At 38.2% G+C, this 18513-nt stretch overlaps 1 protein-coding gene across 2 annotated transcripts in view; it reads left to right on the top strand.

Moving 5' to 3' along the window:
* Positions 1–18513, top strand: part of masp1 (MBL associated serine protease 1) — a 206672-nt gene that overhangs the window by 130504 nt on the left and 57655 nt on the right. For both annotated transcript variants that reach the window (XM_051922229.1, XM_051922228.1), the window contains exons 9-10: positions 8790–8927; positions 11350–11424. In XM_051922229.1, the coding sequence (XP_051778189.1) occupies positions 8790–8927; positions 11350–11424 (213 nt within the window). The remainder of the gene's footprint in view (positions 1–8789; positions 8928–11349; positions 11425–18513) is intronic.

Raw genomic sequence — 18513 nt, 5'->3', positions numbered from 1 at the left:
ACCCCTCTTCTTTATGCTGCCTCCCCAGCACACCACCGCATAGAAGAGGGCGCTCGCCAGAACCGTTTAATAGAACATCTGTAGTATCTTATTGCAGATGTTGAAGGACGCCAGCCTTCTAAGGAAGTATAGTCGGCTCTCTCCTCTCTTACACAGAGCATCAATATTGGCAGTCCAGTCCAATTTATCATCCAGCTGCACTCCCAGGTATTTATAGATCTGCACCCTCTGCACACAGTCACCTCTGATGATCATGGGGTCCATGATGGGCCTGGGCCTCCTAAAATCCACCACCAGCTCCTTGGTGGTTTGAGTCGCACCATTTAACAAAGTCCTTGATTAGGTCCCTATACTCCTCCTCCTGCCCACTCCTGATGCAGCCCACGATAGCAGTGTCGTCAGCAAACTTTTGCACGTGGCAGGACTCCGAGTTGTATTGGAAGTCCGATGTATATAGGCTGAACAAGACCAGAGAATGTACAGTCCCCTGCAGCGCTCCTGTGTTGCTGACCACAATGTCAGACCTGCAGTTCCCGAGACGCACATACTGAGGTCTGTCTTTAAGATAGTCCACGATCCATGCTACCAGGTATGAATCTACTCCCATCTCTGCCATCTTGTCCCTGAGGAGCAGAAGTTGGATGGTGTTGAAGGCGCTAGTGAAGTCCAGAAACATAGTTCTTACAGCACTACTGCCTCTGTCCAAGTGGGAGAGGGATCGGTGTAGCATGTGTTATTTGTATATGTCTTCTTTTATTGTATCCTGCCATTCTAAGAATTCTAGGGTCTTATTTAATTCAATTAATGCGGCCATTCACCCCCATTCTGTGATGGGATTAAATAGTACTGTTCTTTCATGTGAGCAGTTTCTTTCATTCTTTGTCAGTAAAATTGATGCAGTCTGCTGTGGTATTGTTCCAGCTGACTATGAACTTCCTACTGTTAATCATGGCATTGTCTTGGAATCTTTTAATCTTGTCTTACTTTCACAGTTAAAAAGTACTATTGACACCCTTAAACCTACTCTCAGTCCTCTTGATATTGTACCACCATGCCTCATAGTGGAAGCCTTTGATGTTTTGGGTCCACCTTTACTAGCCATTATCGATGGTTCTATTAGTGAGGGGGTTGTGCCCTCATTTTTTAAACATGCTGCGGTGTGTTCCTGTCTAATAAAGGCAGAATTAGATCCTGGAGTTTTAGCCAATTTTTGTCCGATTTCCCAATTGCCATTTCTGGCTATAATATTAGAAAGAATTATTTATAATCAATTGGTTGATCACCTTAACTCCAATAATTTATTTGAGATCAACCAATCTGGCTTTAGGCGTTATCATGGTGTTGAGACAGCCCTCCTGAAAGTATTCAATGACATCTCTATTATTAATGACTTAGGTGGCATATGTAAGTATGTATGTAATTGGTAGACACTTTTCAGTGACTTTAAATTCCTCTTTTCCATCTACTGCTCCTCTTAAATGTGGTATTCCTCAGTGATCCATTTTGGGTCCTATTTTATTCTCTATATACCTTCACCCTATTGGAGCTATTAATAGAAAATGTAACATTTCTTTTCACTGCTATGCTGATGATACAAATGTTTATATTCCAGTCTGAAACTCTGCAATGAATCAACTGCACAACTGTCTTTTTGAACTAAGATCCTAGATGGCTAATAATTTTCTTGATCTGAATCAAAATAATACAGAGGTTCTTATAGTGGGTCCATCAGCTATAGCCCAAATTGGTCTTGGACTTCTCGGCTCTTTCTCTGTCTTTTGCAAACCTCAAATCCACAATCTTGGTGTCATCTTTGACAGTAACCTCTCTTTTGAGAAACAGATTAATTCTGTATTCAAGAGTTGCTTTTTCCAGCTTCGTCTTTTAGGTAAGATCAAGCCTTTTTTATCTTCTAGTGATCTTGAGAAAGCTACTCATGATTTTATCTTTTCTTGCCTTGATTACTGTAACTCACTGTATTCTGGGATTAGCAAATCCCTGATACGCAGGTTACAGTTGGTCCAGAATGCTGCTGCTCGCTTTCTGGTTGGGGCAAGAAAGTCTGATTCTGTTTCTCCAATATTAGCTTCTTTACACTGGCTGCCTGTCAGTTTTCGAATTGATTTTAAAATCTTGTTGTTAGGTTTTAAATCTTTACATGGGCTTGCTCTTGCCTATTTATCTGAATTGTGTGCTTTACACCAGCCAACTAGAGTGCTTAGATCGTCTGATCAGTTGTCTCTTGTTGTCCCTCGTACCAACTGTAAAAACAAGGGGGACAGGACTTTTGCAGCTGCTGCACCTCGCCTGTGGATGTAATGTACCTCATTACATAAAGGAGTCGTCTACAATTGAACTGTGCAAAACTAGATTAAAGACTCATTTCTATTCACTTGCTTTCCGTGACCTTCAGTAATACTGATGGTTTCCTCATTGTGATTATGTAATCTTACTTCTATTTATTATTTATTTTCATTTATTTTATTTATATTTGTTATTTATGTTAATTATATGTTTTGTTTCTTCTTTTATTGTAAAGCACTTTGGCCACAGCATTCCTATGTTGTTTTAAATGTGCTATATAAATAAATTGACATTGACATGTATATAGTCCAACTCCCAAAACTGCTTCTTTCCTTTCATTCGTAACAAACCAAATTCTCCATTTTAAAGATTACAAAATTAAATTGGGTTTACACGAATGCCTTTATTTACCTCATAGTGAACAAGCTCCTGGTCTTATTTCATCAATATGTCTCTCGCTCAACTCATTTAGTACTCATATTTTCGCCATCTTTCAATTAAATTGACTTTCACTTGCTCAGTCCTACTGCAACATCGTATTTGCTTCATTCATTATGATTGATTGTATCTTGGCCACTCAGTTATTACTACCTACTTTAATTAATTGAAATATTTTACCTAAATCCCTGTAAAATCATTGAGCAATTTTTGGTCAATTCCTGTTTTTGTTCTGCTTTCTCTGCATGCACTGCAGTTTTGATTTAATATGATACTGTTTAGCAATCCTTAAGTTTGTTCATGGTTTGTATCTATGTTAAGATATATTCTAATTCTGTTGAGGATCCTGCTGAGTGTTGCAAGCGGGACCCACTAAACCGTGTCATAAGTGCTTAATGATTTGGAGATGCATGAGTAATAAAGAAAAAAATAATAATGTAGCAAAATGTAGTGCCAGTGTGTATGGCTCATATGTGTGACTTTTATGGCTCGTTGCCCCGAGAAAAATTTTCACACTGAGTCATTGGCACTAGACTGAGAAAGACAAGGCAGTACAGATGCCCAGGATTTTTCTTGGCTCTTAAATTAAATTAAAATAACAGTTGCCTGTGTATCACTAGGATTCTCCAAGTCTTTTGGCAGCATTCATTGTTTCATAGGGTTTCAGTCATTACCATTTCAAATAATTTGGCACCAAGTCTTCCGCATATACTCGTCTAGTCGTCTAAAAACCCACATAATCAAAACATACATCTCAACCAGTATGCTTTTCTCTTGTATCACACCTTTTAAGTGCTATGCAATGGTGCTAACCACAGACTCGTACTGCCAGATTTTTGTTAAGTGAAGCCCCCAAGCACCTTTCTTCGTATGTTCATGTTTTGGGAATGTCTACCTGTATTTACAATTTGTATCTCAGAGTAGAAAAACAGACCTAACTTGCTCAGACATCTCAGAAACACAAATTTGCTTGTACTCTTAGGAGGGGGAGTAAAAGCATTTTACCAATTTTTCTAATTTAGGAAACTATTCTGAACTTTACCAGGATTTAGGAAGGCTCACGAGCAATTCTAATTCTCTAGAACAGAGGTCTCCAACATGTCGCTCATGAGCGACCGGTATCTCGCAATCCCTTTCCAAGTAGCTCGCCAAAGAGTTAATGAATCCTACATAAATTTAAAAACTTGATTAGTCAAATTAGGGGTGGACGATCTTTCCAAAAAATCATATCACGATCTACAATCTGAATTGCAATCTATCTTTTCAATGTAGCATACACGTAAGAGAATATCCAGACTCAAACTCATTAAGACTTTATCAGACACAGTTGAATTCAATTGTTCTCTCGTTCGCTAGCTAAGCGGAGTTAAGGAACACGCCCCAAAGCTGGCGAGTGAGTGAGGAAGGCCCCTCCCCTCGGCCCACTGCTTTTTTCTCGGATTCGCTCAAATAAATCGGTACTGCAAGCGAACTATGATACATAGCGAAATGAGAAAAGTCACAAAATCAACTGGAATGTTCAAGCAAATTATAGTAATAAACCCGCTCTAAATCCGTAGTTCTCTCGTGAAAAGCGGACAGACATACAGACAGACAGACATTGGATTTTACATTACATTTTATTAGTAAACCTTCAAAATAATGTGCAGTTAAAGTCTCAACAGCATTTTCAGCATTTCTGGACCTTAGTAGAGCCAGATAACTATAAGAATCTTCACCAAGCAGCTCTGAAAATGTCTGCTTTGTTTGGGTCTAGGTACCTCTGTGAGTCTGCCTTTTCTAACATGAATGTCATGAAATTAAAGTTCAGAACAAGACTGACAGATGAACATTTAAATGACTCCATAAGTACAGTGTCCATTTTAGGACATCCTCCTCCCTCCGAAAAAACTCCATCCTTCCTACTACCTTCGATAAAATATTCCTCCTCCCTGCGAGGAATCCCCAGTCACCCCTCCTCCCTCCTCCCTCCTCTCTCCTCCCTCCTCTCTCCTCCCTCCTCCCTCCTCCATCCGCTCTCAGTTCTCCGCTGTCCGTTTTCCGCCATCCACCCTCCTATCTCCGTCATCCGCCTTCAGCTCTCCATCAAACCCCACACTCCCCCCGCCCCCTCATCGACATTTTCGTTAATGAAGTGACGTAATACTTCAGCTCCACCTTCTTCACAAGTTCATTAACCATGCCGCCCGCATACAAACTTAAAAGGTTTAAATAAAACAGAAATATATACCTTTATTTTTAACTTCCTTAACTTGTGGAGGGTGTATCCTGTAGCAAAGCCCTAACTTTTTTCACGAAAGCCCCTTTCAGTCAATAAGCCTTAAAAACAGGTGTAAAGATATTGACAACAAGCAACGCAAACCCACCAAGACATGGAATCGTTTAAATCAAGGCGCTGTGCTACCTTATTCCAGATCGGTCCTAAGGCTATTTTTCAAAGCAGTTCTGGTTTCCATCTGCATCTGTAGCTGAGTTGAAAAACACCATCCCATACTATTAGTTAACGATTAACACATTTCTATATGTATTGTAAGCATACAATACAACTGATAATATGTTGCGCTTATTTATCTGGTGTACCGACATTTTTGCGTGGTTTGTGCCCTTCAGAATGAAAAAAGTTTGCATTTACCTTTTTAATAAAAGGCGAGCTTTTAAGCCTGAAAATCACACCGTAAATGCACACGTTTAATTGCACATGTGTTAATATGTATGCTTAAACAATATTAAAAGACACTCAACAATTAACGTCATTTACTTTCGTTCCCACGTTTGAGTCGTGCTGTAAATTCTTACTGTGAAATATAATTGACAAATAATTTGGTTAATGAACTTGTGAAGAAGGTGGAGCTGAAGTATTACGTCACTTCATTAACGAAAATGTCGATGAGGGGGCGGGGGGAGTGTGGGGTTTGATGGAGAGCTGAAGGCGGATGACGGAGATAGGAGGGTGGATGGCGGAAAACGGACAGCGGAGAACTGAGAGCGGATGGAGGAGGGAGGAGAGAGGAGGGAGGAGAGAGGAGGGAGGAGGGAGGATGGGTGACTGGGGATTCCTCGCAGGGAGGAGGAATATTTTATCGAAGGTAGTAGGAAGGATGGAGTTTTTTCGGAGAGAGGAGGATGTCCTAAAATGGACACTGTACATAAGAGTGAACCTACTGTATGTGGCTACACTCCACCATACACCTCTCTTGTTGACTCCATGCAGTGCCAGTCATCTGACCAACTAAAAAACACATCACACATGCAACTGGACATGTGAATACTCTTGTGAAGTGAAAAAGTGACATGTAACAAAATGACAAACAAATAAGTAATGTCTGTGTATTTGTAATTGGATTGTTTTGTTTTGACAGCATTCATGTTTTAATTCAATAGTGTGAGATACATTAGAAAATGCATACAAACATACAAAATGCACTTGCAGGTGAACTAAATATTTTTGTGATGTTTTAATGCAAAATGTGAGTTGTGGACACCAACATTTTGTAAATGTTCAGGCAAAACAAGCTTATTCAGTTTGTTTGGGTTGAAATAAGCTATGACAATAAACGTTAGAAAACATGAGTAGCTCTCGGCCATTTTCATTTTGTAAAAGTAGCTCTCGGGGGCAAAAAGGTTGGAGACCCCTGATCTAGAAGCTACCATAAAGATGGCATTTATTGTATGCAGATATCAGCATTCACATCCCAAGAAATGGTGAATGTTTTGAAATTGCTAGACAACAATGAAGTCATAAAACTTTATCAATTTGACAGAGATGGAATAATATTCATATGAAATCTTGTATGTTACTTGATCACTCCATCTATGTGAAGAAGCTGTGAGCTGTTAGCCGAAATGAAAGTGTTGGTTTTGTTATGTGTTAAATGCGGCTTTGCAATAGCAATGATTTGGGTATGTCACAACCAACAATTTATTGAATTTTGCTCTAACTTTGAACACCCTTACAACATGTAATGTAATACACTGATTTTTTCATTTTGCCATAACTTGATGAGAGGTGATGTTGAAGCAAGCTGCATTCATGCATATTGGTATATGCCTAAAGATCATTGTCCCAAGTTTGATGGCCATTTTATCCATTTACAGTATATCCTACTTACTACCTCTTATATTTCTTCCAATGGACTGCTCAACTGTAACTCTTAATCAGACAAACATAGGTTATTTCACTAGGTACAGTTACTGCAAAACTATCTGTAACCTCGCAATGTAAATCCTCTGGCAAGTTATCCTTTAACCTGTGGAAGTCATTATTTTTGAAGTGATGCTGTGCTGCTAGGCTTAACTGGTATTCTAGACCCAGTATAGGTTAAAGGCAAATCCTGGTACGTTTAATCCAAACCCACTTAGCCAGCAGCTGAGTTGCTTCTCTGACCCTTAGTTAGCTATACTCTTGGTTTATGAAACTGTTTGAATAAGTATTTCTACAATTTGTTTTTATTATATATCTGTAATAAAATTTGTTTTAAATGCAGAAGTAATCAGCCCATGTTTTAGTACTTGTAGTGTAAGCATGAATGCATTTTGTATCTACAGTAGAATAAGTGGTATTTTCCTCCAGCTCACTCACTCTTTTCTTCTTATATAATACACTACCATGGCTGTTCGTTTGTCTGTCCAGGATTTTAATGCACCTGTAGCTCACAAACCGTTTGAACTATTTACCTTAAATTTGGTACACATATACAATGTGACATCTACTATTCACTTTCAGGATGATGATTGACCTCCAGGGTTATTCCTCTTTTTATATTTGTTTTATTTTATTGTAGAATCAACTCTGGGCAGCGGCCAGCAGGGCGGCTGCATGGCGCATGTGTATGGGCGCCATTCTCATCCCTACCACCTTCACTGTCACTTCCCCTACCTCTTCTTATATTAAATCATGCTTGAGGCAGATTGAAGACTTAAGTGCCAGCTTAAGTGGAAAATTAAGAAAAACATACTAAGTAATTGCAACACAAACACTGACTTAATCAGTATAACCATGAAAAGATGCCAATGAAAGAAGAGAAGAGGCAGGCTGCTAGGGTGGAGAAAAGAAGAGCTGCTCAGGAAGCAGCAAGCGCAGCAACCTCTGAGCAAATGAATGCTAAACGTACAGAGAAAGAGTGAAAAAACTATGAATGCTCAAGTCAAGTGTATTCACTGCACATTATCATACTGCATAATTATGTGGGTATTAGTTTTCTCAAATCTTATATTACTTTTGAAATGCTGTTATCATACTGAGTAGAACAGAGCCCTAAGGCTTGAACATTGTGTTTATGTGAAGTTTCTTATCTCAAAAGCAAGGAAATTTGGATTCTTTGCACTTCCCAGTGGTTTGAACTTTAAATTTATTAGTAACTCTATCCTGACCCACTATGGTAAAGTGTTGGTTTGTGCTTAAGTGTGCACTGACATGGACTGGCATGTCATTTAGAGATAATGCATGCCTTCTGCTAAATCTGGCCTTCCCCAATTCTTTATTGGAATAAGCAAGTTTGGAAAATATATATACACTATCAAATTTCAAACATTGTTTAAAAATGTTTCAATATACTCTGGCTTAATAAAAACTTCCACTTGTTGCTTAAACAAAATACAATATCAACATTGAAGGGCTTATATACTTATATGCCACAATAGTCTGTTCGCCATGTTTTGTAATTCCATAAATTAAAATTTAATTTTGTCAGTCACTGTGACTTTTGAGTCTCACAGTATTTGTGCTTCCTTACTATTTATTTCTGTTTTCTAACATTGAGGAATGGAAGGCAAACACTTACTGGTGAGTATATTAAAGTCTAGCATTGACTTTATTAACCCATTGAGAGATCATTATTTTACCTAACATTTTTCAATTTATTGCATTTTAAACAACATCGGGTCATACTTAAAATTATTTTTTCCATTTCATAAGACCTTTTACTAACCATGTTTTCTGTATTTTGGTTTGCTAGTCTCACTAGATTAGAGTAGGGTAACTCATCATCACATTTAATTTTTTTTTTAACTCAAGCTCTAACATATATCTTTTTCCTATGTATTTTTAGTTGTGGACTGTAAAGAAGCACCAGATCTGCAGTTTGGGTCTGTCATCTATAACAGCCTTTCCAACCTCACAACATACAGATCAACTGTTCACTATTCCTGTCAGATGCCTCGCTATCAGATGTACCCTGCTATTAATGGTATGTATAGAGAATTATCCCTTGTAATCTCTCAAAAACAAAGATCTAGTTACTGGAAGCTCTGCAAATCAATATGAAAAATCTCCTCATAAAGGACCACAAGCCTGGACTTGCATTGGCTAGGGCTGCAACTAATAATTATTTTGGTAGTCGACGAATCGTTCAATGTATTTTTCGATTAGTCACGATTATTTCATGCCTGACTATTTTGATGCCTGCAACCTGTGGTTGCACATCCTGTTCTTGGCTCCAGTGCATGTCTTACCACATCTGCTCATGTCTGTAAACCTGTGAAAGTCACCCTGATGTCTCTGCATTAACACGATTAAAATTAATAATAATCAAATTAAAATAACAACCAGTGAAACATGAATTTGAAAATAATCAGATGTTTTTATATTAGTGTGACCATCACAATAAAAAAGAAATACATTAAACAATACAAACTAAAGTGCACATAGTCTTTAAGCAAAAAAAGCACATTTAACTTAACCAAAAAATACATCGTTAAAACTGAATCGTTTTTCATATTTTAGTAATAAATGACAAAATGTACACATAAACTATATAATGTGTAAAGCCGGAAGTGCAAAGATCAAATAAACACTTTCGCAAAAGGTTCAAGGACAATACATCAGCTTCCGTGGCGCAGCGGTAGGACTTGCTGACTTATAATCAAGAGTCCCCCGGTTCGATCCTGACTGCCTTGTATATTTACCGTTTTGAGTAGTGAGCTGCTCTTATTGTTAATATTATACAATAAACACATACATTTGATTCGCGTCTGTAACAGCCACTGTATTAAATGTATAGTACTTGTAAAAGTTAGTTTTTTTTTTCACTTTTATTCTCTCAGTCACGATCACGATACATACTACCACCCCCCAGGGATCAGACGCTGTTACCTTTTATCTGAAACTGGGAATAACTGTAGATGTGAGCGTTTTGAGACAATCAAACTGGAAATTCTCTGATCTGGATGGATAAAAGCTGACACACAAATGCTGGCGAATCTGCCTTATTCGTATCTCATTGTCACTTGATTTTTTTTAATTCAGTTTTATTGAGTGTTCCTGCTTACACTGAATTAGTATGCGCCTTAAGGCCCGTGATGTCAAAGCCGCACTGACAAAAAAACAGAGACATAGGTACAGTATATATGATATTTGGAATTATTCATTTTATGGCCTTATAGTACATTTCGGAAAACATTGTGGCATGGATGCAACATTATTCTTATTCATTCGCGTACCTTCTTGCAGTTGTAATCAGTGACCATGTTTTTTTTCCCCCCGATCTTGCCCAGTCTGCACAGGACTCCAGGACATGCAGAGGAAAGAATGTTCCTCTGCAAGGTGAGCCATGAACGCTCTTCTTTTCTCAGTGGACCCCGTACGTGCCTTGCAAAGTACATGTGCTTTGTTATAGCATAATCAACCGGCCACCTGCGTGCTGCTGTTAGCACTGAATAAGCTCACACCTTCTGGTGTCAGTGCGCAGCACCAGGGAAAAAAAAAGAAAGAGACAAATATATGTGACATTTTGAAGAAATCATTGTATGACCTGAATAGTACCAATCAGAAAACATCATCGCACTAATGCAATATTATTTGAAAACAAACAGATCAGGTGTAAATTTGTTACTTGTAAAAGTTAGCTTTTTTCACTTTTATTTTCTCAGTCTCGTTCATGCTCTCCCTCCCCTCCTGATCTGACCCTAACTAAGTAACTAACAGCGCCAGCATAAATTCTCAGGAGACAATGGCATCACAGCTCCAGGATGCTTGTGTTTCAGATGCTCATGCATCGCAGTGGTGCTGCCCTGAAAAGAAAGTTCCGCTTTGCATAATCTGCATTCAACTTTTTTTTCTTTTTCGGTGAAGTGCTCCCACACTTTAGAAAGTTTCTGTCTCAGTTTTTTTCCATCTCCTTCCCCCTACTCTATCTGACTCGCCATTGCAACCACGTTTATTTTCCTCTACATTCTTCTTCTCCTCAGACGTTCTTTCTTCGTTGGTAGGACTGTGTGCAGTCTTGACAAACAATAACAAACGATACTGCCCCCAGACGTTCTTGTAGTGCATTGCAGTTACAAAAACCAATGTGGTTCTTTGTGACTGGAGCCTCTATTGAAGGTTCTGTTTATGACGCGTCGACAATAAAAATCTGCATCGACGATTTTTTGTAGTCGACATCGTTGATTACGTCGACTAATCATTGCAGCCCTACTTATGGCCTACTTTAGTTTAGGTGCAATGAGAATTAATTAAGGTGTTAACCTGTTATATGTATTCTTTTTATTATTACTGCCTTTATTTGGTTGAACCTTTTATCAATGTGATATGTAGGTTTGCTGCAACAAGGAAGTGTATCCTGAATTTTAATAATGAATAATGTTTCAAGGCTTTTTACTTTTTGTCAGGTACATATATATGTGGAGAAAAAGGATTTTGGATTAATGATGAACTAGGAGCAAAGCTGCCTTCCTGCTTGCCAGGTAATCATTTAAATAACATAATAGTAGCAGAAATATATATATATATATATATTATATATTATATATTATATTATTTGCGATCCCCTGGTCCAGCATAGAATTATCCTTTTATGAACCCTTTAGCTGTGTCCCATGTGCACATGCGTGACGCATGATATTTTCACAATTATTTGTTTCTTAACCTGTTTTATATAGTCCCTTGCAACTTGCTTAAAAGTCATGGATGAAACAGTATGTTCTGTCATTTAAAAGTAAGCCTTTATAAAATATTTATTGCATCTGGATATTTATTCCTCAGTTGTATTAATTGTGAAAAATCTTCTCTTTGAAGCAAGCTTTGATGTGATTTACTAATCATTTTAGTGTATTCTCAAATCCAGTTACTCTTGCTTTATTTAAATCTCATAGTTTTCAAAGGCACTAGTAATGTCATATAAAATTTGAGTTTTTGATGTGGTTGCTCACATCCTTTTCACATAGGGTATATTTGCATGTGGTTTTAATCAGCAAGGCCCTACACATTTTTTACATTTGTAGCACAGTACATCTTTTAAAAGTACACATTTACTTATTATTTTTACATACTTAGTCACATGTCACCTGGATTTACTTGTTGGAAGCTTAATGTATTTTTGGAGTGCTTTTAAAACTTGTTTTCCTTGTTTTTGTTCTTATGCTTACCTTTACCTTGTAACTTGAAGCATCCCCTGAATGCTAATATTTTAGTTTCGGAATTATTTTTACCAGCTTTACATTTATGCCCTTTGCTTTTGAACAAGCACTTACTGCATTTTTTGTGTGCTATATAGATTTTTTTTCTTACTCTTGTAGGGCTTGATACCTGCAAAAATGTTAAACAATTCCCTCAAGTTCTAAATTTCTTTTTTTTGTATTTCTGGATACACAGTTAGCCATGCAAATCCAACTTTATGTTATAGGACCTCAGATTTGTAGCTTCATTTGTTTAAATTGTAGTTCTATGATTAAATACAGAAGGCTAAACAGCTCCCCTCCCCCACGAAAAAAAGAAAGTTTACTAACTAAATTAACGGTTTCTTGTTCTTCACATGTATATATAGTATAAGCCATGAAACACCATGTGCAATTGCTTATATGGTCAACAAATGTTCCTGGCCAAATATGTAATAGCTGAGAGAAATAAATTAAAAAGTGTAATTTCATAGTATAAAATCACTTATCATAAATGTGACTGTTAATCCTAATGTAGAGCACATGTGTGAACTAAATCTCACTACTGTCCAGAGTACTGCAATATACAGTATGTGAAACTGTTCTTAGCAGTGAGAATCAGAAGCTTCTAAAGACTAATACATTTCTCTTATTCCTTTTATTCTGACTGACATAATATATTTATAGTGACGTAATATACTGTATTTATAGTTTGGGCAGAACATTCATAAGTATCCAGCCTCACTGCTGACTAGTGTGTTACATACAACAGTGCAGCAACATTTTTCCTTTTGGAACTTTACGGTGAAATTATATGTTAGCTCACCTTTGCTAGATTGAATGCACAGTGATTGGCGAGAGAGGATTAAACCATTATACTGTAGTTTAAAGTTATCTTGTTTGAAATTTAGGTAAAATCTTATAAATCCCTGCATTTTACACAGTTATTCCTGGGATTGTTATGCATTAGCAGTACACAGTAACAGTTACATTTTTATATTTAAGAATGTAGCAGTACTTTGGCTGGCTCTTTACTTGTTACGTATGTGTTCTAATTTCACAGATAAACTGGTTGCTGTTCTAGGTTCAGGAAAAGAACATAAGTTTACTATCATTGTTATGGCATTGTCCTCCTCAGCTAGCTTTGGCTGTTAGTCCTTGACATATCCTCTTCTGTTTTATAAGAAAAAGTGTTACTGTTTCTGGCACATTGGTTTACAAACCTACTGTAGTTTCATATTTCTAATTAAAGTTTCTTTCCCCAGATTGGGTTTGTTACTACAGTAGTATCAAAGTTTGGAAACATTGATCTTAAAGCCTGTAACCCCTCAAGGTGCTCTAAGTGATTCCAGAATGTTCAGCTCAGAGAGTTCTAGACAGAGTATACTTTCCAACCTGAAGTTCTGTTTGTGCCAGACTTCACTCACCTGTTGCTGGGTTGCTTGGGCAGACATTTTGACCCTACATCATTCTTTGTATAAATTTGATCATATGTGCACATGTGCAGTCTGAACCAAGGTTATTATAGTTAATGAAAACTAAAATCAAAACTGAAACTATTATTAAAAAAACATTTTTGTAAACTGAAATAAAATAATTAACAAAACCAAAATGAAAAACTAAAACTAAACTATTAAAGTAGCTGGAAAGACTAACTGAAATAAAATAATAATTTACTAAAATATTTTTAGTTTTCATTTTTGAATGAATATTCTTGCCGTTAGTCTTTGACTCTTGTAAGTTTTAACTCTAAAACAGAAAGTCATCCACCACGAGCCGTCCGCAAATATTGAGCATATTGATTAAGCTGAATGCGGGCACGTAAAGCATGTGAAATAGAAAGCGAATTACGTGCCGCCTTTCTTTGTGCTTGTTGTATATCAAGATGTAATTCAAACGGCTGAAATCAGAATGTACTGGTCAACAAAACGTTTACCATATGGACAGAAAAATCACGAGTGAGTAACATTTCAGTTTATTTCTCTGGTGACTGCTTTTTGTTGACAGCAATTCACCTGCCACTTTGCACAGGAGAGATCAGTTTTACTGTCTCACATACAAGTTCCAATACAACTTGGAGTCCTGCCACGTGCAAAACTTCACTGACGACACTGCTATCGTGGGCTGCATCAGGAGTGGGCAGGAGGAGGAGTATAGGAACCTCATCAAGGACTTTGTTAAATGGTGCGACTCAAACCACCTACACCTGAACACCAGCAAAACCAAGGAGCTGGTGGTGGATTTTAGGAGGCCCAGGACCCCGTGATCATCAGAGGTGACTGTATGCAGAGGGTACAGACCTATAAATACCTGGGAGTGCAGCTGGATGATAAATTGGACTGGACTGCCAATACTGATTCTCTGTGTAAGAGAGGACAGAGCCGACTATACTTCCTTAGAAGGCTGGCGTCCTTCAACATCTGCAATAACATACTACAGATGTTCTATTAAACGGTTGTGGCGAGCGCCCTCTTCTATGCAGTGGTGTGCTGGGGAGGCAGCATTAAGAAGAAGGACACCTTATGCCTGGACAAACTGGTTAGGAAAGCAGACTCTATTGTAGGCATGGAGCTGGACAGTTTGACATCCGTGGCAGAGCAACGGGTGCTCAGCAGGCTCCTATCAATTATGGAGAATCCACTGCATCCTCTAAACAGAGTCATCTCCAGACAGAGGAGCAGCTTCAGCGACAGACTGCTGTCACTGTCCTGCTCCACTGACAGACTGAGGAGATCGTTCCTCCCCCAAACTATGCGACTCTGCAATTCCACCCGGGGGGGTAAACGTTTACATTTAACATTATACAAAGTTATTGTCTGTTTTTCACCTGCATTATTTCTATTACTCTTTAATTTAATATTGTTTTTTTGTATCAGTATACTGCTGCAGGAGTATGTGAATTTCCCCTTGGGATTAATAAAGTATCTATCTATCTATCTATCTATCTATCTATCTATCTATCTATCTATCTATCTATCTATCTATCTATCTATCTATCTATCTATCTATCTATCTATCTATCTATCTATCTATCTATCTATCTACGAAGTATAGAGAAAGTATAGTAATCATGAAAACATTCGACCTTGATATTTTAATTAATCTTGACATTATAGACCACCCAGAGTCCAAAAATAACATTTTTTGGAATTGTGTGTGTGCGCGCGTGTGTGTGTGTGTGTAAACACGATAACTCAAAAACGCAACTAGACAGATGGATGAATCCATCCATGGGCCAAATCCATCACCTGCAAGTGGTAATTTACCTGAACACTGTGGACGCTGAAAGTCGAAGAACAACAGAAGGCGGACGCCAATTAAAAGTAAAAAGAAATTTCTTTATTCTTGGTGGCAGAGAGGCTTGCAGCACCTGCTTGCTCAAGTTGCTACAGGCAGCTAGCCTGCTAGCACGAAGGAAAGACTTCCTTTAATACTCAAGTTTGTTGATAAGAAGAAAAAAAAGAAAGACCTCATTTTGAGGTCATACATAGATCGTTATAGCTTGTAGTCACACCCTGGATTGGAACATGCAGGAGCGCACAGTGTTTCTAACAGTTAAAAAAGTTATTACCACATTCACAGTCTTAAGCAATAGGCTTTGTAAGCATCAATACACACAAGATCAACTGCAGTGATCTCCCAGCTAACTGTCTCAGGATGTGTGCAACCTAAGCAGATTCTTTCTGCACGCACATAGTTTATACAATATCAAGGGTTACATAAAGGTTAGTTCAGTACATTACATTAGTTATAAAGAAATTACATTCTAATAACTTTAGTATCTGTGTAAAAGAGAGATGTCAGGGACCTCTGGAAATGCACTAATTCGCAGGGTTTAGCTAACAGAAAGCTGAGTGCAGGAGTCACGGTCAGATGACTGGCGATATGAGACTGTTGAATTCCAGTATTTTATATTTATTTAACGTAAAAAAACAACTGAAACAATAAACAAACAAACATGCTGAAGATAAACCAATATGGCGGAATGAAAAATCTGTCGTGAACAGGCAACCACTTCTGGTTGAGGGCGTGACCTCATTAAACTTTCTTACACATCCGCCCCCAAATTTGTGCAACAAATTTGAAAACAGAAAGAAAGTTTAAACTATTCTCACAATCCTAGGTATTATTAGTTAAGTCAGGAAGCAGTATCAGTCTTGACCCTTTACATTTATAACAACGGCCATTCATCTGAAGACAGGCTGTCAAATCTTAAGATTCCATCAAAGGTTTAAGTGACTTTCCCAATTGTCTAGTTAAGTACAAGCATACTTCACCAATATCCAGAATGTGGTCAGACAATAGCAGATGGGAAAACTGCTGATGACTGCCTGCTGCTGGGATAGATTGATCCAGGGTGTGGAAAGTGTTGATCACTGACTGCAACTGTTCCTGTTGTAGTTCTGAATATTCCATCTTGTGATCTGCCTAGCTGGGAAAACTCTGGTTGTAACTACTTACCAAAGCTTTAGGATAACGATATCTGCATTGGGTCCAAAGCTTCAGTCTGTGGTTGTGGGTCGATTCTGTGAGTAGTCAGATATGAAGATAATGATGTGGACAATGTTCCAGGTATAGGAGAGACCTTAGGAACCTGAGTGGCTTCGATTTCTGCTTGAGTTGCAACTCTTACATTCCCAGAATCCATCAGCTGCTGGTTTTGATGGTTATAAATATTAGGTAATTCTTGGTTCCTAGGAAGATGATGTTCAGTGCTTTGTAGGTTAGGTAGTATTGCCTCTTTTATGGCTTTAAAATGGGCCCCATCATTCTTACGCAGTAATGGGGTTGCATAGCATTGCACTTCTTCACTACTCACTTTCATGGGTTTTGCTTGCAACAGCTCTACAGCTGGTATGTCCAATTTTGATCGAGTAGAATGTTTCTCATTTGTGTAGGGAAGTTTGTCCATCTGACACTGAAACTCAATATTACTCATAATCTCAGATACTGGTGCACTAATGGATGTCAACATGAATGAGTGGTCATTTATCTGCAATTTCTGCAGACCTGTGTGGACCTTGTAAAGTCCAGCCTAAATTAGTATGTATGGCTAATGGTGTGCCCCGTGGTCCCTGTATCACTGGGTGGCTTGGCACAATCTGATGCGGAAAGTCTGAACCAATGAGAATCAATGGTTGGACCTTATTGATTTCTGGCAATGGAAGGTCCTGTAGGTGGTGGTAACGCTTCTGAAGCTGGGAAATTGGGAAGGAATACTCTGATAACCCCAGACAGTTTGCAGTGAATGCCTGTGTGATCTTGTATTTCTTATAGGGCTCTGCTATAGAAGAGATATCAAAAGTGACTGATGCGCCATTCACCTGTAAAAGGTCCTGTCTTACTGTTCTAAGAGTCAGTGTCTCTGCTCTCTGCTCCAACTTAAGACTCTGTACAGCTGAAGGCAAGATAATTGTTCTCTCTGAACCATCGTCTAGTATAGCAAAGGCCTCAATGCATTGTCCAGCATTGTGAAGTAGCACTTTTACAATCTTTGCCATGACATTATGTATTCTTGGTTACTAATCAAAATATATCATTTCTGGCTCAACAGTTGTCATCAGGGCACTGTACTTCGAGTTAGTAATTGTTTCATGCAGTATGGTCAGGTGAAGCTCCTTGCAAGAGCTGCAGGGCTTCTTTAAATTGCAAACTTCAGGCTTATGTGAACGTGCACATTTCCAACAGCGGTTATTGTCTTTAATCCATTTTAAAACCTCATCAGTGCTTAACTTCTTAAATTCTGCACAGCTATTAAGGTAATGTTCTTTACAATCACAGTATGGGCAGTATGGCATAGGATTTGATTTACCTTTTGTCTGTGTAGAGCATGTTGCTGTTTCAGCTGGTCTTGCTTCAGCACAGTAATGCAGTGAGATGGGGTTTTCTTTCTTTTGGATGTAAAAGAGTGGTGTTCTTCTCTCTGACTTCATGACCTCACCTTGGTAAAGAAGAACAGCTTGCTCTGAGATTTGTTTTGCTCGTGACTTAGTCTGTAACCAGATAGAGAGATCCTGCAGCGTATAAGTGGTGTCAGCATTTCTGGTCAATATGCCTTGTGTTATGCAGTACTCCACAAATCCATCTCGAAAACTAGGAGGTAGTTTTCAGAGAAGACGATCGACATGTGAGCCACATTTCAGTTCATATCCATTATTTCCTTCAAGGGTTTTCAACATCCCAACAAGTGAGTGGACTGAGAGAGCAAATTCATCAAATGCCTCAGCGTCTCCTATTTTAATACAAGGTGTATTCATCAGCACTCCAATTTCACTCTGGACAAGTTGACGAGGCTGTCCATACTTATCCTTTAAAGCTTTTAATGCTGTTGTGTATGGGTTTGCATCATGCATGCACGCTTTGGCTAATTTATATAGTTTAAGCTGTCCAAGTAACACT

The sequence above is a fragment of the Erpetoichthys calabaricus genome, chromosome 2, assembly GCF_900747795.2.
Source record: "Erpetoichthys calabaricus chromosome 2, fErpCal1.3, whole genome shotgun sequence".
In the NCBI taxonomy this organism is placed as follows: Eukaryota; Metazoa; Chordata; class Cladistia; order Polypteriformes; family Polypteridae; genus Erpetoichthys; species Erpetoichthys calabaricus.
The sequence above is the reverse complement of the archived record's forward strand: the minus strand, read 5'-3'. Positions and strand labels throughout refer to the sequence as shown.